Source organism: Opisthocomus hoazin, unplaced genomic scaffold (genome assembly GCF_030867145.1).
Source record: "Opisthocomus hoazin isolate bOpiHoa1 unplaced genomic scaffold, bOpiHoa1.hap1 HAP1_SCAFFOLD_327, whole genome shotgun sequence".
In the NCBI taxonomy this organism is placed as follows: domain Eukaryota; kingdom Metazoa; phylum Chordata; class Aves; order Opisthocomiformes; family Opisthocomidae; genus Opisthocomus; species Opisthocomus hoazin.
The window spans coordinates 11,357-32,621 of record NW_027449009.1 but is presented as its reverse complement, the minus strand read 5'-3'; the positions used below and the strand labels follow the sequence as shown (position 1 = coordinate 32,621).

General features: G+C 50.3%; 1 protein-coding gene across 4 annotated transcripts; it reads right to left on the bottom strand.

Moving 5' to 3' along the window:
* Positions 1 to 2,188: 2,188 nt before the first annotated feature.
* Positions 2,189 to 20,266, bottom strand: LOC142360143 (zinc finger protein Aiolos-like). Of its 4 annotated transcripts, XM_075412380.1 has the most exons (5): positions 20,010 to 20,266; positions 19,144 to 19,311; positions 17,306 to 17,422; positions 10,336 to 10,452; positions 2,189 to 5,231 (listed from the first exon to the last, which is right to left on the bottom strand). In XM_075412380.1, exons 1-5 carry the CDS (start codon positions 20,179 to 20,181, stop codon positions 4,528 to 4,530), a joined length of 1,278 nt encoding a protein of 425 aa, XP_075268495.1. In that variant the 5' UTR covers positions 20,182 to 20,266; the 3' UTR covers positions 2,189 to 4,527. The 4 variants fall into 4 exon arrangements, with proteins under 4 accessions (XP_075268495.1, XP_075268496.1, XP_075268498.1 ...); XM_075412381.1 differs by lacking the exon at positions 19,144 to 19,311; XM_075412383.1 differs by lacking the exons at positions 17,306 to 17,422; positions 19,144 to 19,311; positions 20,010 to 20,266 and adding an exon at positions 12,736 to 12,864.
* Positions 20,267 to 21,265: the final 999 nt, after the last annotated feature.

Below are 21,265 nucleotides of genomic sequence, written 5' to 3'. Positions count from 1 at the left end.
GGAGGACGTGGTGGCGGTGACTCCGTCCCCCCGCACCGCTCTCCCCTCCCGGCACCGTGGGTCTTCGGGCACCAGGAAGGGAGCCGGAGCCGGCCGGGATGCTCCGAGGATGCAGTTCAGCATTTTTACGGGATTTTTCCTGCGTTACAAAGCATGTTTCGACACGACGGGGGAAACGAGTTCCTCCCCGCTCCATCACCACTGCGGCGTGTCGGCTGATAAGGATCTCTCTGTCATAACACCAGCTGAACGTTCTCATACGCCCGGCGCTCGAAGGGGGTTTGGTTCCAGGCAGGGGAGGGCTGCCGGGGTTCTCAGCACCAAAGCAGCTCTCGCTCAGCCAGAAGCGGGCTGGGGGTTCGCTGGGGGATTCGCCGTGCCCCGGCCCCCAGCCCCTCGGCTGCGCTGGCAGCGTCTCGCCCCAGCGTCGGAGCCACCCGGCAGCGTCACAGCCGGGGGAAAACAACGCCTGGCACTGGCGTTTCGGCCGGGCTGGGAAGGAAGTGGAGGCAAAAGAAAAAAAGGATCTCCTGACTTTCTTTTTTCTTTTTTTTTTTTTGTTTCAAGTGTGTCCAGCTCCCTGCGGTAGAAGGTGTCAGGAGAGCATGAAGTAAGCGTGAACAACGCCAACCTGCTAAAGCAGGTGCTGAAAAGGGCTGTGGGAGGGTTGGTGTGAGCCTCCACCGCCCGGGACGTTCCCGTCTGACTGATGTGCTCCGGCACGGTGGGCGCAGCCCCCAGCACCCCACGTTAACCCTGAGCCTGCCCCGCACCCACCGGGGCACCCGCAGGTCCCGGTGCAGGCGCAGGGACGTGGGGCTGAGCATCGCCTCCACCCCACGCTGCCGCCGCACGAGCAGACCTGTCCCCACGCAGATCACCGGGGACGCCGGCCGGTGCTCCGGACCCTGCCGGGAGAAGCACCGGGAGCGCCTGCAAACCCCCGGCATCCCGGGCCCAAACCCGGGCACCGGCAGGGCTCCTGGCTCCCCCGCACTGCTACCGGCACCGGTTTCGCTATGACTGCGCTCGGTAACACCCGGGCAAAGAGGCCGGCGCTTCGCAGCACACCACGCTGCAGGGAGCGAGCGTCGAGGCCGGGAGCGGCTGCTGGCCCGCACGCTCCGGCAGGCGCCCAGGGCATCCCGCGGGAATTTTACCGGGGTAAATCTGGGCTGTTCTCCTCCCTCGACCGCTTGTCCCAGGCTTCCTGGGGAGACAAGGGAAGCAGGCAGCAGCCCCAGGTCAGAGAAGGGCATTGTATCGTTCATCTGTTAACCAATAAAGACCAAAACCCAACCCACAACGAAAGACCGACAGCGTTTTTCAGCAGCTGGAGGAGCAGACTACGTTATCTCCAAATCTTGCCGTGTATCGGCACCCCACGGAGTGACCGGCCGTGTTCTGCGCAGCCCAGCCGCCGCGTGGAAGCACCACGGCCGCAGCCTGCTCCCAGGTCTCATCGCCGCGTTGTGATTTACGGGGCCCAGCGGCGACGGACGCGAGCAGCACCCGGCCCACTCCCCCGAGCTCGCTCCGGCTCGTCAGCCAGCACTCGCCGTGCACGTCCCGGCTCGGGCGTTGCGATGGTCCCTGCTTTCGTGGCTGTAAGGAATGAGCTTTGGGGTGGGGAGCCACGAAGCACGGCGCAGCACCCGGGGTCCCTTCCACTGTCACGTACATGAGAGTCTACTGAAATTCTTAAAAAATTCAATTTTCAGCACAAGAGGCTCAATTCGTAATGCTAAAAGCCAGTTTCCTCTGCGCTGCCCGCTGTTTAGGTGTAATTCAGCAGTAAATAAACCAAGCGAGACAGACGAAGCAGCTGGCTGGGGCGCCTTCAGAGAGAACGGTCCCAGCAGAAATCTGCTTCGTACCAAAATAACCAAACCAGGAGCAGAATAAATCAGGCTCCCAACCAACACCAGCGGTTTCTCTCCCTCCATTTCCCCCGATGAGGCGATTTGCACAGCTCCGCTGACCTCCCGGCCCATGAGGGTGCTGGGACGGCGCTGCGGGACGGGGACCCCGACCCAGGGCGGCAGAGGGGGGCTGATCCTGGCTCTGCACGGGGCTCCAGCCCTGCGCCCCGGACACAGCCAGCGTCGGCTTCGGCCCTGGTTCGGGGAGGCACACACACGGCGAGCATCACACAGCAGATGAATGGTACTCAAAAATATACGTATTTTAATAAATGACTGGGTTGAAATTCCACAACACGCGATCGCTCAGCACCAGAGCTGTAACGACGTCCCTGCTCGGCAACCCCACACAGCACAGGGAACTTCTTGCGGTTCAGCCCGTCCTGAAGTCACGACTCTGTCCCAGCAGTGGGGGGAAAACGGTGCCATCAAGGCCAGAAACTGCGAAACTCTCCCTCCTTCCTCTCCAAAACCTGGGCGCGTGGCTCACAGCGAGCTGCTCAGAGGCGGTGGTCGATGGCTTCCCTGCGCTGGGAAGCAGGGGTGGGCGGCCGCAGCCCTGCCTGGCGGGGAGCGGGGAGGGGGAGAGCCATCCACAGAGCGTTTTCACGGACTCGGCAGCGGCGTGGCTGCGTGACACACGTTCGGGGATTGGCGGAGCTTCCTCTGCAAACGATGTTACGTTTCGCCGCATGCAACCTTCTTCATTTCCGTCGAACCATGAGAAGCGTCTTCAGCAGCCGCGGTGCGCGCGTCGATGTCCCCCCGAGATCCCAGCGGGAGAGCCGGCCGTACCAAGCGATTTACCCCACGGGAGCGGGGAAATGCAGCCTTCCCTGGGCAGTCCTCGGACGACGGGGCTAAGCCCTTGGAGGAACCGCAGCCTCGCCGACTGATCGCTTCTTGCCCGGTGACAACGGGGATTCAGCGGGGAAGAGCCGACGTCCACCTGCTCGCTGCACGTGCCTCATGACGGGAAATTGGTTCTTGGAAAAGATCCCGAACCTGTAACTGCGCACGTAACGTCACACACGGCAGGAAAAGAGTTCTCCTCACCCCCAGCGCAGAGCAGGATCTAGGATCGAGCACTTCCACCGCGCTGCAGATAGCCAAGCTCTCTGCAGGCTAATTTATCCTCCTTCAGGTGTACCCTTATTGGGAAAACTGAATGTAGTTTTCTTTTTTGTACCTTAACATTCAGGGAAGCAGGAAGCATTTGAGCCTGAAGAGTGAGCCCAGCTCAGAGGGAGGAAGGAAATTTGGCATTTCTGGGCCCTTGGCACCCTACCTCGGCCCCTGCGCCCCAGCCTTCCCTCGTGGAAGTGGACAGAGCCCCACAGGTACTGGCCCGGCAACATGGCAAAAATACAAAAGCAATGGAGATCTCAAACCATAATGATGGATGCAAAAAGTCCAGCAGAACACACCTAACCCTACATTATACAGAAATACTTTGCAAAGAATAAACACTCACTCAGCAAAACCGTTATCGAATTCATATCTTCAGCGCAGTGACTAATCATACAGCTGCAGAGCAACGATTAGATTAGAAGAACTATTTTAAAAACCAGCTTCAAAGTAATGGTAAATACTCATTTTGCAAAACAGCAGATCTCACTCTGAGGGATATCCCCACGTAAAACCAGTGAGCGCGATCGAGCCGTCAGCTCCCACACGTTGGTGCACGCGGGTTCTCACGGTGCCTGCTGCCAGGACGGGGCGACTCCGGCTGCGAGACCAGCGCCGGGATCCCGCGTGCCAGGGCTGCCGCCAGCCGGGCAGCTCGGCCCCGAGTTCTGCTGCCAGAGCTGCGCTGGAGCAGCGCAGTTTCATCCTGGTTCTCGGCATCCACCAGCAAGGAGGACTTTCCATCAGTGAAAATCAGGATTTCCCCCCGACCGCACGGACGAGCCAACCAGTGATCTCAGCGGGTATCCCAAACACGCGCACCGCTCAAAAACCCCGGCCCCAGAACAGGTCTCCCTTCTGATTTGGCTGTTACTGAGAAGCACGTGGGAGTGACTTTAAAGAAAGTGAACATAGGGGTAAGAAAAATGAAAGTGTGGTGGGGCCACACGCTCTTTAAGACTTAGGGGAAAACCTTTAAAGAGGAATCAATAACACTTCCCAGATGTGTGTTCTCCTTGTTTCGGCCATTTGAAGACCGTCGGGATTGTGGCAGCCGGAACAAGCTGCTCCTGCGTCCTTCTGACAAGGCAACCGACCAAGCAGGGGAACCAGCAGCAGGGCACGAAAACCTCTGTGCTGAGTTAAAGCACACATTATAAAAACAAACGCGCATTAAAAAATAAAAACATCTTAAATGGCTCCGAGTTTTCACAAAAATAAAGTTTGTATAAAAATCGGTCTCTGCTCCTTGGTACTTTATACAGTACCACTCGCCACAGCAGCTAGGCATAGATGCTACAGAACACTGAATTATTAGTAAAAAAAATATAAAAAGGTGCCACCTCCCTGAGATACTCATTTAAAAACTGGCATAGAAAAATACTCGAGGAATTTCTTCACACTGCTTAAAAAACCAAACCAACAAGCCTCCCCTGTGATCTAAACCAAAGCCTTTGGCCTTGGAACGCCGGTCCGTTTATTTGAGTACTACTCGGTGCTCTCCTCGTGCAATGTGTGAGGAAAACTCGTAGCGGTCGTGGCTTCTGTACCCGCAGACGTTGCACTCGAAGGGATCGCGGAACCCGTGGCAGCCCATGTGGATGGTGAACATCACATAATCCAAGAAGAGGACGCGGCAGTGGTCGCACCGGTAGACCCCGATGGCCTCCCCTTCCTTGTTGATGACCTTAAAGGCGTCGCGTGGGCATATGGCGGGCGGCTTGATGATGTCATACGGCCTTGGGAAGTCCTTCAAGGACTGGAGGCCGTTGTGGGCCTGCGCGGGGACCATCGGGCTTTGGTGGAAGGCAGGGTTCTGCCGCTCCTCGTGGTTGCTGTCAGTGTCTGTGGAGTCTTGGCCGCTGTTGTTCGGGGAGAGGGCTCTGTCGGAAGACAGGCTTTTGTCCCTGAGGTGGCCATGGCTCTTCTCCGCATCCTGCGCGTTGCCGTTCGGCACGTCGGCGCGGGTCAGCGGAATGGGGTACAGGCTGCTGATGACTGGCACCATTTCGGAGGTGGGCGCTGGCGGCGTCTGCACGAGCGGGCGCAGGGCTTCGGCCCCAAGGTAGGTGATGGCGTTGTTTATGGCTTGGTCCATCATGCGGCCTTGCATGATGTCGCTTTCCTTCTCGTACATGAAACTTGAACTATAATTAACATCGAAACTATGGCGTTTCTCACCTGCAAGAGAGGAGAGGTATTCAGTGACCCGGGTGGGTAAAGCAGCGTTTGAACTCTGCGATGCCTCTCCGAAATGGCGGTAGTCTCTGGAGAGGCATGAAGTGTTCTCTGCTGAAAGAGGCTGGTCATATACACAAGCAGCTTTTGGGTGGGGTGGGGTGGGTTTTGGTATTTTTTTAAAGCTCAGGCTTGGAAGCAAAAAAAAATCTCATAGAGGAGGTGGTGAGGATACTTACTGGACAAATCCTCATCAGTTTTTAAAAATTATTCTGGGATTTAAGAGGAAGAATATTATCAAAGGTTCCATAGGTTAACTTCTCTCATCTTTTTTTTTTTTTTTCCTAGAAAAAGGTAATCATTAATGAAAATACTTGTAAAAGAGCTAATGGATAATGAACCAAAACATGCCATTTTGGGTACCAAGACTGCAACCTTTCGTTCTTGACTTGTCCCCCAAGACGCGTGCCCCTCTCTCAGCGAAAAAGTAAAGACAAGCGCTGGCTGAGACCTGCTGCACTTTTCATTGCTTCTGCCCATCTGACAGAGTCTTCTTTACACTTCCTTGGACACCAAAGTCAATTTTCCCCACTGTCCTCTGCGAGCTACAGCTTCCTCTGCCCCACGCCTGGTTCCTCTGAAGTCCACGCACGGTTTTGGACAACCTCATGCTGGCAGCTACGTGCAGATGCACAGAACAACACCTCCAGGGTCTCCCGACACGGGGCGAGCGACAGCGGAGCGCAGCGCATTCCTCCCCGCTGTGAGAGGCTCCGAGAGCGCCGAATGAGACCGACCGGGAGCAGAGCTCAGGCCGCGTGTACCTGAAATCTGCGGTGCCTCTCCGGGCAGGGAGCGGGGCAGGGCCGGGCGGGCTGGGCAGCACGCTGCGACCAGTTGTCTGCGGGCCAGGGGGAAAGAACGCTGCACCCCAGAAGGACTAAAGTCACTTTTTCGGTGAATGTCTAGAAATAAGTAACCGAACTCTGTGGTTACATAAAACAAAATCGTTCATAGCTTTAAAAAAAATGGACCAGGCCAAGCGTTTCATGTGCAAGTGCCTTGCAAACACCAGATCCACTCATCTCCTCGTTAGGGTAACTGGAGTAGTGCAGATGTTTATCAGTCACCTGTCAACACCATGACTCAATGTATATGAAACCCATTAGGTTTCACTGCAGAGGCAGAAAACCCGGAGCTCACGTTTCTCTTCTAAAACACTCAAAAAGGTTAGCGAACCACAAAAATGTAACTGCGTCCAACCCTCAACCAAACTGGCTCTCCAGCTTCACACAGAAGGAAACAAAATGATAGAGCACGTGTGTATGACTCATTAAACAAGCTCCAGGCAAGTGAAAGATGCAAACAGATTTGAAATTAAAAAAAAAAAAAAAAAAGTAACAAAAGCAAAGATAGACAGGACTCCCTAAAAATTTTGGGTTAGCTTCCTCTGTCATGAGGTAAGACACAAAAAACCGCAATGCACGGTCGCTGAGGCTCTCCCAGTATCCTGCTCTTCCAGAATCCTGGTGGCTGCTCTCCTGACACCCATTAGTGTGCCGTGCTGCTGTACACCCTTAAAAAGCAACGGCACATCATCAGCGGACTCCTTCTATGAGAGCGCAAGAAATCCGGCTGCAAACCAGACCGCGCCGGTTCTCAGCCACCTTGGGAGGAAAAGGCACTACCTGCAGAACAGCTTCTCGCCCGCTCCCCGCTGTCTCAGCGGACGCCCAAGGCCAGCACGTGTCTGATTTCGATACCTCAGCCAGATGCCTGTGTTTAGGTAGGCTGAATCTGCACGAAAGTGCCCCAGAAAGTGCAAATCGCAGCGGCAGAACGCCAAGCTACGGCACCGTGTGGCAGTCCAGCGATGGGGGTCCACTCTTGGTGGCTTGTTTTGTTTCCCCTCAGTTAAACGCAGCAAACCTTCCCATGGAAAGGGACAAAAGCCAGAGCAGTGCTTCCCTCAAACCCGACAGAATCAGTCAGGAGAAAGCTGGTATCAACGATTTAGCAAAGGGAGAGGCAGACACGGGGCCTGGGGACGAGCAAGCTGCACTGTGCCGAAAGCAGCTGATGCTTTATCTTTGTAGCCGGAGGACGACGCAACAGCTTATTCCGAGTTAAGCTGCTATCTGCACCAGGTAAAGTGCCACAAAGCTACTGAAAAACACTACATTAAAAGTTAAATTTACAGGTTCTCCAGTGTTGGTTACAGAGCAGCCACTGGTTAGCAGAGCCGCTTTCCTCTTTCTTTTTTCATTTGTCTCAGCACAGCACAAAAGCTTTCGCCTCCGGAACCCAGACACGAGCCGCGGCGTACGACACGCACTCCTGTGCTGCTCAGCGATGCTTCGCTTGCTCTGAAACGTGCACAGATCTTCGCAGCCTGGCGAGGTGTGGACACTGGAAACAGGGAGTGATCCTGCTGCCTGCCGCCGCGCTGCCCAGAGCCGGCCAGGTCTCGTTCGACTGGGCACACTGGGGGATGATGGTGTTTGCTGCTGGGGCAGAACCGCACCAGCGCTTTTACCACTACGAGAAATGTATTTTTACTCCTGGTCTCAGGGAAGGCTTGTTTCTAAAAAGGAAGAAATAAAAGTCTGTGGGTCAAGATACTCCGCTGGTGCAAAGTGGCAGAAATGCACTGACGGCACTGGTCAGTCCGACTGGTGCCAACTGGAGATGCAGCCCCAGGACTGCTTTACACCGCAGCGAAGGACCGCCAGCGCAGGCATCTATTCTGCCAGGCTATTTTAATTTTTCTTTATTCATTTGTTTTAAGATCTGTTCATTAATCAAACCGGAAAGTCAAAAAAGCCAGGGTTTGTAGATTCGGTCCCTGTACACACAAAATGGAAATCCACAGCAAAACCGGGAACACCAGATCACAAACTTGCATCCAAATCCTCGTTTCCTCCTAACGACAGGAAAAGCTGAGGGCAAAACCTTTGCAGGAGCAGGCTCTGCAGAGGGGCCTCGGGCAGAGGGTAGGAGTCAAGCACACGGTCTGCTGATCCGAGTCCTTATTTCAGACCAACACTTGTGCACCCGAGGCAGCTACTGAAGGGAAAAATGTGAAAAAAAACGGGCAAGACTCCCGGTGCCTGTGTGCATCTCTGCGAAGCCCTCGAATAGTCATAACACGGGGTTTTTCTGATCAATAGACTTCATTCACAGAAATGAGCCAAACAAAGATGCCTTGTCAGTACACCACTCCGTCCCTTCTTCCTGACAAAATGAAAAATCAGCACCCGCTCCGAGAACGCCGCTTCCCAAGCGATCACCAGGCTGTCCCGGCAGATCTGCGCTCCGACACGGGCGGTTCAGAAAGTCACCAAAGCCAAGTCAAGGTCAGACAGACCGCTCTTGCAAACGCACCTCCCAGGGATAAAAAGGACCAAATGAGTAAGTTCTTCACATGTTCTAACAAGAACATGCCAGTCACTCAGGTTCTAGAAAAACAGTAAGTTTCAGAAATCGGTTCTTTTGTTCCTTTAGGTGAACCGCCTCGAGTCCTCCACCTTCTCCACAAAAGCCCTCGTGTGACACAGTATCAGTTCATGCCACCTACAGACGGGGCTGCTGAGCACCATCACCAATCAGCAGGATCTGTCCCACACGGTAACAAGTACCCTGGTAAAACAAATCCGAAAAACACCAGTACTCAAAGTTAAGTGCATGCTGAGTGCTCGTGTCCTGGTGCAGATGTGCTTAAAAAAATACATAAAGCTTGAATTTGTAACGATTGTAAAACACACAGGGTGAAGCTGATCTCAGTGGTAAAAAAAAGGAAGCTAAAGATTTTAAAAAGTATTTGCATTAGTATTACTTTTTGAATCAGAGCATGAGATGTCAGGTCTAAGTCACAGAGTCAACAGTTTCAATATTAAGAACCCAAAGGCACTCGGGTGGAGCGCGCTGGGGTTACTCTACGCCTGTCTACAAGGTGACCTTTCTCAAGCCGTACTAAGCTGTCTAGATAAAAGGCAGCGGTTTTCAAAGCTGCAGGTCCAGTGCTACCCCCCAAGCCAGCACGAGCCACGCTACCTTCAGCAGTGCGGCCGCTTTGCTGTCAGCGCGGCTGGCGCAGCACCCACGCACCCGGGTCTGGAGCCCAGCCCCAGGCGCTGCGGACGGTCCTCAGGACATCGCCCCGGCAGCCGGGTCCATCTGAGCACGGCCGGGCCCTGCCTGCGCACCCAGCCCCCCGCTGCTCCCCGCCCCGGGCGTGTGGGGGGACACCAGCCCCACAGCAGCCCCCGGGCTGAAGCACGGCTGGCACGGAGAACCGCCAGCCCTCAGTAGGTAACCGACCCGAATGCCACAGACTAGGCACCACTAGTACTCCCGTTCTACAGCTGCTGAGCCAGGTCTTTACTCGGGACACAGGAGTGGTATTTTCTTTTCTTAAAAGGCAAATTAATGAAGCAGGATGAGCCAAGAGGACCAGGCATTCGCTGACACACAAAACCTGTCCAACTAGTATTCAAGATCCCCAGCACGCAAAACTCTGACCGTACAAAATGAAATGCAAAGAAAATGCTATGGAAACATCTTGCTGCTTAAATTACCACAAGAAAGGATGTGATATTTTTTCATCATGTTCACGTCCAGCAGGATGACTAACAGAAATCCAATACTTCTCTGTCTTTAGGCCTTATCCCACACAGGCATCCTGCGAGCATCTTCAGCTCCCGCTGACTAGAACCAGCACTCAGCTCCTAACAGCATTAAGCCTTCCTGTTCTTTTCCGATAAAGGACCTAGCAGCCAACATTTCAAGTGCACAGGTACTGGAAACAACACACGGAAGCTCATAAAATATATTTATAAATTCTCTACACAAATAGACACAGAGCACAGAGGCAGCTCCCATCCAGTAAGTTTCTAACAGACTATATCCTTTTTTATTTTAATCAAAAGCCTACAGAAAATCACTAAAAACACATCAGAATAATCGAAGTTAATTCATTTATATTCTTTTGTATTAGATTAGATGACAAACTTGAGAAGGAGATTTAAAATAAGCACAGGCATTGTACTCTAGGTTACCAACTCACACATATTAAACTGTTGCACATGAAAAGGTTTTTTGTTCTTACCAATAAATTTCTGAGGCATTGAGCTTTTTCGCTTTGCCACGTTGCTTGCTAGCCTGTCCAGCACAAGGGCTCTTTCACTCCCCATCTCTGCCTTGATGTGCCTCGCCTCCACGCTTGCTAGTTTGGAAAATGCGAAAAGAAAAAAAAAGAACAAAAAACACAACACGTAGGTGAAAAGGGGAAAAAAAAAAGGATTAAAAAAAAAACAAGGAAGAGATGAATGGTTTAATCTCCAGAGTTTGCCACACTAACTGGGAGGAAACAGTCTGGAGATCTGCTGTAAACTTGTCTTTTCCATCGTTCTTGCTCCCCGCGCCGTGGGCACCAGCTGCAGTCAGCAGCACCAAGCACAGCACAGGCGCCGATCTCGCCGTCCCCAGCTCGGAGCATCAACCATGCAACCCCAGCATCTTCATTAGCAAGAGGAAGTGTAAAATCGACTGGCTGGAAGGGCTGGTTACAGAGTGTAGATGGAGACACAACCTCTGTCAGCCTTTCTTTTTTACTCTGAGTAAGACTGTGTGACACCTGCAGAGTGACACCGCGCTTCACTCCGAGAGACGCAGGGCTCGCGCTACGCTTGTGAGACCTCAGTCGTGCGTAGATGCCTTCTTCACTAACCACCAAGAAACTCGCACAAAATATATCAATGTTAAAATAAAAAGAGTATCATTTTTCAATATTGCCTTCTAACTCTTTTTTTTCAGGTGTCGTTATCACTTCATTTTTTTTCCTAAACGTTACAGACTAAAATTAATTGAGCATGTTTTCTCTCTGGCACACCTCTAAGCGTTAGCATCACGCGTTTTAAAGCTCACTCCACTCTCCAGCATTTCGGACCTCAGGAAAAGCACAAGTGCCCGGTGCTCACTCCCTCGAGACGGGGCCACCGACCATCTCAGGGCTGCAAAGTGGTGCCCGGCGTTTCACGGAAACGGCCGCTTGCCCGCACCTCGGGGGCTGCGCAGGCGGCTGAGCGGCATCAGCCCAGCCGAAGGACTGCCACCTCATATCGCTACTGCCAGACTAATACCGAGCGTAACTGCTGCCGCTTCCCCCCAGCAAGCTCGCTCCCGCCTGAAGAACAAGTATCGGTAGTGGTACTCTGATATTAAAACGTAGCACTGCGACTTTCAGCGTTGGGGACCGCGGTGGTGAAAGCCAGACACGTTTTAGGAGACTGCCCGTGCCTTCAGGAGTTGGTGTCTAAGGAGAGGAAAACAGAGATAAGGAAGGGTAATTCACTTTCCCAAGGGAATACAAAAGGTCAGCTCTCGCTGTGAAAGAATCCTGGCCGCTGTGTTATCCTACTCTTGCACTGGCACACCTGAACACGCGAAGCATAATCTACACACGAGAGAGGTGATGCCAGCGGAAAAGGATACCAGCATTTCGGTATCAGTTCTGTCTTGCTAAGCGCAGTTTTGTTAAGTATTGGCCTTAAACTGCAGTCTGCTAAGTGCAGCCAGTGATAAAACTGCAGCATCACCTTTCCATAGCCCAGCGCAGCGTTTGCCTACACATTTCCAAGGCAGTCACTCCGTGTGTGTCACTGCTGTCCTTGGCATCATACGAGTCTCAGCGAGCACAAACCATGACTCACCAAACCTCAGCCAGAACGAGGCATAACGTTTGTTCAGCATCTTGAAAACGTGAAGCGCTTCACAAGCACCCGATGCCACAAACGCTGCTCCGCGTCGGACTCGGGACGGATGGGATAGCAGGGCTCTGCGCGGCACGGCCGCAGCCCTGGAAACCCACGGTACGCCCCACAACCAGCCCCACAGAGGGCATGCGGGCGCAGGGCCTTGCAGGTAACAGCACACCGCTCTTTGAGGCTGATTTGCATTCCTAATTACTCTAATATGTCTAGGGACTTACATCAATCTATTCCTCAACTGCTGAAGCGCACCTGCGCCCAGCATGGAGCACCAAGCCGGCAGGCAACGGCTGAGACAGGGCAAGACAAAACACCGGGCTAAGCAGAAACTGTGAGGGAAAGCTTGGTAGGCAGAACATCATCATCCCTTCGGATTCTGGCCAGAAGCTCTAGTTAATGCCTGAAACAATGCTGTGGGATTTCTAATTTCAGAATTTCTGTTTAACTCTCACGCTCCAAAACTTGCATGTGCTTTCTGAGCTCTTCATATCATCTTCAGATAACTGCAGGTCAAGGCTTCAACTATCCTCAATGCAGAAAGCTTGTAAACTTGACAGGATCATTGCACAAGTCATTAATAATGGTAATATAAATCTTAAAAACCCCAACAACCCACCACGACCCTGAACAACATAATGATACAAACAGTGCTGTACATTCAAAAGTTTATGTTGTAAAGAAAAAAAAAAAAAAGACACCACAATTCATGCATGTCATGAAAGCAGCTCCCTGGTCCCTACCGTCTCTCCATTTTTCTTATTATGTTCTTCTAGTTCCTCTTTTTCTCAGTCTTTAACTTCATGAGCTGTACTCAGTTCTGTTAAAGTTTTAAAGTCACATTTTCAGAATCTTTATCTTCTGACAGAACTCCGAGTGACATTTCTGTAAGTCCTCTTAGCCAGCCCTAGAAACGCGCTGGAGCTCCAAGCAGCGTCTCAGTGCCTCCTTGTCTTCTCAGTGTTATTTATGTGCCACCAAGGGAGCTTTATTAAATTAGTGTCAAGAGGGCAGAGAAGCGGCTTCCTGCAGAGGTCACAACAGCCTTTACTCAGACGAGACTGCCGAAGAGACAGTAACTACTGACCCACATAACATGTTCTGGGGCATCTGTAAGCACCAATCTTCCAGCTTGATGTCTGTCTGACATTTTATTTTAACGCTGATGGTTTTTTCTTTCACATTAAGATTTTCTGCTCCTTGCTAATGGCCAATTTTTCCTAAAGAAAAAAAGAGTAATCTCTATTTATGGGCCACAAAAGGTCTTTGACAATGCAGCCTTAGGGAAACGGTATCTGCTCCCGCTGAGACGCAGAGGGTTACGCTGGTTCTCCCCCCCAACACTGCTCTCTCTGACCAAAAGCTAGCTTAAAATTATCTCACCTCTTTCTTCTGGATCACTTATAAAACAATCCAACAATAATGTTTAGTATTTAGGAAACATTTTTTTGATCACTCAAAATTCTCTAAAGACTTCTCAAACACAGAGAAATAATCATGCCCTGTCTCCCTCTTCAGTTGCCTGGATGATTCCACTGCACAGCGTGACATCAGGTTAAAGAGCTAATTATCTAGCTATAGCATGTATCTAAAAATAAATCTCAGGCTGGACTGACAGAAATGGTCAAGCGCTTTGATCAAAGCTACACTGAGAAAAAACAACTAGATATAAAGAAAATCTAGACTTCCAAAGCACTTCACCTATTTCCACCCTGTGATCCTGAAACGTCCTGCAAACTAAATATTCCCAACGGCTCAGCTGCAGGGCCAGAAACCAGCAAAACTCTAAGGATGCCGAGCGAAACTCTGCAGACCAAACCAGCCCCCCTGTTCCCTCTGGTTCAGGTGGGAGCAGTGCTCTGGCACGTGCCTCGAGTCGCACGGGAAGCCAAGCTCCTGGCTGTGGCAGCTCACACGGTGGTAGGATGGGGTTTGGCTCCAACGTCCTGACCGCTTCTAACCCGGGGTCACATCTCCACCCAGCCGACATCAGCAGTCGACCACGGCCAGCCCCGATTGCCACCGAGATGCCACTGTGCTGCTTGCGAGCGCTGCTGCCCGCCTCAGCGCCGTGTGCAGCTCCGTTGTGATCTTACAACACACTTCCAGAAGAAAATCTCTGTGCAAACCTGATTTATCCATTATGAAAGACCACTTCTGCTTCCTTGTAACTGCTGGGTGCTGAGCCACCTCTCTAGAACAGTGCTGTCACCTAGCCACCGTGTCATTCTGCAGACGCAGAGAGAGCGGATACTCTGCTCCCAGCCCAGAGCGCGACCACGCGATCATTTCGCCTGCGCTGAATTGTTTCCATAGTGTGGTTTTTGTCACACCGTAAATGTGAGTATAATTTTTAGAACATGCGGGCATCGTTAACAAACCCCTAAAGTACAAAGCAGAGCTGAAATTAGAGGCATTGCTTCCTGTAGCATCTCTCTGTGGTCAGTAAATAATGGAGAGTGGAACAGCGAGGTGGGTTCTTGTGCAATGAGAACAATGCGACCAGAGATTGCTATCAGGGACTGAGCAACGCTCTAACAATTTGGTTACATAAAACCTTTCTTTCTGAGATATTTCCACACCGCTACATCTGGAACATGCAAACCTTGTACTAAAAGGCTGCTAGAATGGTTACTATGGTCCTGATGCTTTTCAATATTTTAATTAATTATTGGATGATGGCATGTAGAACATACCTGCGTTTAAAGATGGCTCCCTACGAGAAGGTTGCAAGGACTCCAGAAAAGCACCAAAATTTAAAGTGATCACAGAATCACAGAATCCCAGCATGGCAGGGGTTGGCAGGGCCCTCTGGGGGTCACCCAGCCCAGCCCCCTGCCCAAGCAGGGTCACCCAGAGCAGGCTGCACAGCACCGCGGCCAGGCGGGGCTGGAATATCTCCAGAGAAGGAGATTCCACAGCCTCCCTGGGCAGCCTGGGCCAGGGCTCCGTCACCCTCAGAGGGAAGAAGTTCTTCCTCGGGTTCAGATGGAGCTTCCTCTGCTTCAGTTTGTGCCCGTTGCCCCTTGTCCTGTTGCTGAGCACCACTGGAAAGAGCCTGGCCCCATCCTCCTGACACCCACCCTGCAGATATTTGTAGGCATATAATGGTCCCCTCTCAGCCTTCTCTTCTCCAGGCTAAACAAGCCCAGCTCCCTCAGCCTCTCCTCGTAGCAGAGATGCTCCAGTCCCCTCCTCATCCTCGTAGCCCTCCTCTGGACTCTCTCCAGTAGCTCCTCATCTTTCTGGAACTGGGGAGCCCAGCAGATGGGGCCTCACCAGGGCAGAGCAGAGGGGGAGGAGACCCTCCCTCAACCTACTGCCCACACTCCTCTTGATGCACCCCAAGATCCCATTGGTCTTCTCGGCAACCAGATGTGGATAAGCAGGAAAGTGGTCAGAAATCAGAAACCGATGTTGACTAAACACAAGTGCAAAGTGCTACGCTTAGGGAGAAAAACCAAAGCAAATGCCCTAAGTGACCTCCCGAGGTCCTTCCAGCCTTCCCTCCCCCTGACCCCGTCACCGAACGGAGGGCTGACACCAGAGAACGGAATGGAAATGCCGCAGCAAGACTGGAGTTGCTGTTTTTCATAAAAATTTACTACTCTACTCAAAACACTGCAATATTTTTCAAGGTGCGAAGGTCTAACAGGCCTAGGCTGCAGCCAGATCATGGCGTACAGGAAACATACATCTCCTCTGTGAGCAACGCGAGACACACCGTGCCACTGCAGTACGTACAACCTAGCAGATGCTGGAGAAGCGAAATGTTGCTATTTGAAATGATTCTAAGCCATGAGAATCATTTAAAAGCAGAAATCTACAGTAGGTATCACGTTTTCCATTTTCAGGCGGTGGACATCTCAGCGTGATTGTCATCATGGCAGTACGCGCTGCAACGTCAAACCACAGTTACAACATGTACGGGTTCTCACAAAAACCAAAACTTGCTGACGTTCTGATCGCCATTTACTTTTGCTAATGCTCCACAAAACCTGTCATTTGCTGATGACAGTCCACGAAAAACTGTAAAACTCTAACTTCATTAGATCCTTGCTTCGTTATGGCGGTTTTTGGGTGTGCATGTGTGACAAAGCCTGACACCCTGACCTCCTCACGCTGCGCAGGGTTCGGGCTCTCCCACCCACACTGCTGTCACCATTGTCAACAGGGCTTCACACTGGTTTTCAGGCCCGGCTTGCGATGATGCCTGCAGAGTCTTTGCTTGATAATCGTATCACTAAGTCAATTTTTTAAATTATTATTGAAGGGCCTTGGTTAACTTTGTCTCCAAGGATAACTTTACATTTTAGTTTTTCTCTGAAAAGTCAGTTTAGCCTCTTCCTTGAAAAGAAAATACAATTTGAAATTCACAGTCACTAGGAAGCTCTAGTCCTTAAAAAGTAGTTGTTTGTTTTTTTAAGATTGCCTAGGAAAAGAATGGGAACCTGAACTCTGAAATCGTAGCCTCAGCTCTGCCACCTATCAGCTGCACAATCTCTTGGGAGGTCACAACCACTCCTGACTCGGAACGGGAAATCTTTCCTGACTTACTGACGCAGTGGGGGGCTTCAATCACACCAGTTCATTTGGGGATTTGAAAGATTCAGGTGAAGCAGGCTCAAAGATTATGGCAGCTATTTTTCACCACAGCATTTTCAAAGCTGCAGCACTGAGACTGTGAAAAGGAAAATAAGAAAAAAACTGTGTTTTGATGCATTTTACCTTCAGCCTTGTTCAAAGACAGCCCTGTCCTTAAAGCAGCCCCTCGCCTCGCACCACCTCCTGAGCTGATCTATCCGTGCTCTTCAGGATGCCACCCCATTTCCACGCCCTAGATCCGTGCCACCAAAACTTCTGCAAATTCTAACCAACTCTGACCAGCAGGTCTTCTTCTCAAGAGAAGGAAGCACCAAAGGGATCGAGACATGCAAAGAACTGTCATCAACAACCATGGGCTTCCAATCCTTCAACAAAATAAACCACATCATAGCAATAACGGAGGAATAATTTAACTTGCTGCACGTGTCACCTACGGAAATGCTGCGTACAAGGTATTTTACATGTTTTATTCAAAGTAAATGTGAAATTAAAAAGTGATTAAAATAAAAACATCCTTTAACTAGTTGCCCAAGGGATGAATAAAACCAGACCCCTTTATAAGATGATACAGCTCCCTAGGTTACTGAAAATTATTGTTGTATTAAAAACTGTTCTCAGGCTGTGAATTCACAGCTTACCAGATGCCCTTTTTTAAGCACCGTAAGGTGCCAAAAAAACCCCCAAACCACTGCAATGTGACAAACTCACCAGCCTCGCACACGCCAGCATTCTGCAGGTAAGTACGGCACCGCTCCTTGTGCTCCTCCAGCGAGCTCCTTTGCTTGTAGCTCCTTCCGCAAAACTCGCATTTGTATGGCTTCTCCACTGGAAAAGTAAGAGAGCGGTATAAAATAACCACAGGAGACTGCTAAAACACTGACACTCAAGTGCACAGTTACTCATAGCATATATTCAGCTTGTGGGGAACGCTTTAAGTTTCTGTTGAGTTTATGAGCACTGTAACCATCACAAATCAGGGTTCCGTAAAGGCGAATCCCATCGGACACGCAGAGCTCCTGCCAGGCCCTCCTCAGCCCCCGAGCTCGGCACCAGCAGAGCAGAGGACTTGCCACCAGACGCTGTTCCCAGGAGCTCAGGTTCCTGGAGCCCCGCTCTAGCTGACAGCTTTTCTTGGCGTAACTTCCCTAGGGAAGCCCAACCGTACCGCGGTGAACCCGGGACTGCAGCTGTGCTGGCTGCCTGACCTAGGTCCTGTCCACACAGAATTTTTCAAGGATTTCATGAAGCTGATGCAGTTAAACCAAACCAAAGCCATACGTGAGGTTCATTTCATTTCCAAAGGCATTTATTGTAAAGCACATTATGTCCCTAATTCATTTCAGCTAAAGCAAACCTGCTTGAAACTCCAGATCTCCCCACGGCCTTTCCCAGTGCCTCGTACACAAGGACTGGAAGCAATCCCTAAATTCTCTCCATGCTGTTTTGTGAACAGATGTCCTCTAAGGCGCCCAGGCACAACATCATCCCCGTACAGCACAAATATAGCTAGCCTTGCCTCGTATCCTGGGCAGAGAGACCACACTCCTTACTGCTAATGCAACAGCTCACTTCTTTATGTGATCCACTTGAGGAGATTTTCTTTACGCTGTTTAGTAAGCCAGCTCTGAAAACTTCAGTCACAACAACCACCCGATGTGTCTGAAGCGTGATGGTTTTAGCATTGTGCTGGTGGGGGACAGTCACCACCACTGTGCTGGGTCTTGATTAAATCAGAATCTCGTTTTTCCTTGTCAGATAATCTCATTTTTAACTTTGATTCTTTGTGAGGTTGAACTTTTTTTTCTGTGAAGTGCAGTGCAGAGATAACATCTATCATTTAGAATAAATGTTTTCTTCCTAGGCCCCTGCAGAACACAGGATATACACAAATCAAAGAGCAAGCACAACCTGGCTCTTGCAGAACTGGGGGAACTCAGTTTAATCGATTCATATCTGGCTCGTTATTCAAGTCACCTCAGCTCTGTGCCTCCGCTGCTCCCGTCTGTAACATGGACGGAACACCCTACCAGTCTTGAGAAAAAGCCCTGGTGTTTGTCGAGCACGATAAGCGATTCAGATGAAAGGCACTATGCTGCAGCGGGGTGTGAACTGGCAGCAGAGCCAGGCTGCCCCGGACGATGCTCCTCGAGCCATCCCAGCAGCTCGGGAGAGGAAGGGAAGGAAGTCCCAGCAAAGCACATCTTCACGCCGCTCCTCAGACTCGGAGCTTGCGGACATAGCCAGCTCCACTCATCTGGAAAGAGCAGGGAGTCATTCTGTGCCAGCAGGTAGCGGGGCTGGCCGCTTCTCGCAGCAGGCAGCCGTGACAGCGCGTTTCCCTGCCCCGTCGCTCTGCGCTAAGAGTGGAGCCGAGTCCCGAGGTGGTTCCGCCAGCACAGCAGGCAGAGCGAGCGGTCACTGCTATCGGTCGACTCTCCAAAACGAGAGCGGCTGAGCAAACTTTGCGGACTGACTCTTTATTTTCCACGCCCAGTGTCCCAGTGACACACATCTGAAACACATGAAGTGGCTTTGAAGTCACTTACCAGAATGTGTCCTTAAGTGACCTGTTAGCGCATCCCTCCTTTGGCAGGCATAACTGCAAAGATGACATTTAAAAGGTTTTTCCCCTGTATGTAGTTTAATGTGGCGGAGGAGGTTACCCTTCTGAGTAAAGGAAGCTCCGCACTGATTACACTGGAATGGCCGTTCACCTTAAAATGACATACAAAAAAGGACATTTAATGGTTACGTGGGTATCATGCTATCCTCATACCCTTTCCTTTTTGGAAGGGGAAAGAATGAGATACTGGATCAATTTCTTTCTACAGAAACACCCGCAGCCCTTCCGCTGACTTCAGTGGGAGTTACACGCAGCCCTGCTGTCAGAGCTTCTTGTAACATACGTACGGCTATGGAAAACACTGTACAGTTTTTCCATGCAAATAAGTGTTCTGGAGGAGGCTGATTCCAACAAACTAGCAATTTTTAGTAAAACAAAACAAAAAAAGTCTTATCTTACTGCAGGTCGAACCCTAAGATACTCGTTGGTTGGTTGCCAAAGTATAGCACAAAGAGAAACATGTATACAGATACAGACTGGAAACGGCAGCACAAAACCAATCAAACTTGTGTTTTGTGCCTGAAATACTTCTGTTACATAGTGCCTTTCATCCAAAATCCTTAAAATGCCCCACAAACATGCTTTTACTAACGTCCAATCCTGATAAGCAGAAAGGTGGGTAAAGCGAGGCACAGAAAAGCGAGTAACTTGCCAGAGACCACCCAGGGCATCCAGGACAGAACACGGAAATCCTGACTTTGGTATCCTTTTTTAAAATAAGTAGTCTGGATGACACATTATTATCCTTTAAGTATTCAGCTCTTACAAGAATTATATAGGGATATTTACCCGTGTGGCTACGCTTATGAACCATCAAGACATTGAGGCTAATGCAGGCTAATCCACAGACATCACAGTTCATTTTCCCACTAGCTGGCCTGACGGAGTCATACGGGCCAGAATGTCTTTCCAGTTTAATGCTTTCATATTCATTATATTCTCTGGGATAGGTGTAAGGCATTTCAGATTCTTCTGGGTTTTCCACAGGCTCTGAATTTAAAGCATTCTCCTCTCTTTCACTGTATTCACCTTCCACTTTAACCACATCATCTGCAGGCAAAACAAACACAAAAGTGAAAAAAACGCTCATCTTAGGCCCAGCGAAGTATATTAGGCAAAACACTCACCAAACTTTACATAAAATTACATTACCAATCGTCCTAAAAGTTTTACTTAAAGATCCAGAGATTAAGCAATGCCGTTCAGATATGAATCTTCCTGGGCTGCGTACACTTAATGACACTCACCATGAGACAACCTTTAAAAATATTGACCTGCCTGTTAATTACCAACAGTACAAACTTCTCCTGCAATTACAGGGCACAATTCAGGATTTAAAAGCAAATACTTTTTCCCACAACTCACAATTAGCCTATAGAAATGAGTGTCTCGGGCTGTTCCTGTGAATTAGAAATACAGAAAGACGCAAATTAAAAGGATACTTCTACCTTCCTGTGGAACCTCTGGTGCTTGAAACACGCCTAAGGAATATGCCTGGTCCAGCACAAGACTTCCAGTGCTCCCTTGGCAAAGATTCTCGTCAGTTAGGCCTAATCAATAATCCTAATTTTCACTTGCAAATTGCAATTCTTATCCAAAGATCTCAAATGTGTGAGGGGCATCCGATTATCTTGATACCTGCATTATAAGGTTACTATGCGAGCAAAACTAGCATAGACAAAGATTTCTTGATACATAAATCTATCCCAGAAAAATTGAAAGATTTGTCCAAAGACACATGGCGAGTATGCGGCAAAGAACCCAAGACTCAGGCAGACCAGCATCCACGGCCTGTGAGTGGGCTCCTGGACCTGGAGCCCAGAGCGAACCAGCGACACTGCCTGAAACCAAAGCAATTTCATGACAAGAGGAGAATGCAACAAGTAGCTAATCATTTTCTGACGATAATGCTCCCATGTAAAAATGTAAGCAACCTGGTCACACTACATAAACACCTGACGATTCCCAACTTACGCTGCCGAATTTCCTTTCCACTATTAACTCCAGCATTACCAGTACTTGCATTTAAATCCTTACTCATTACC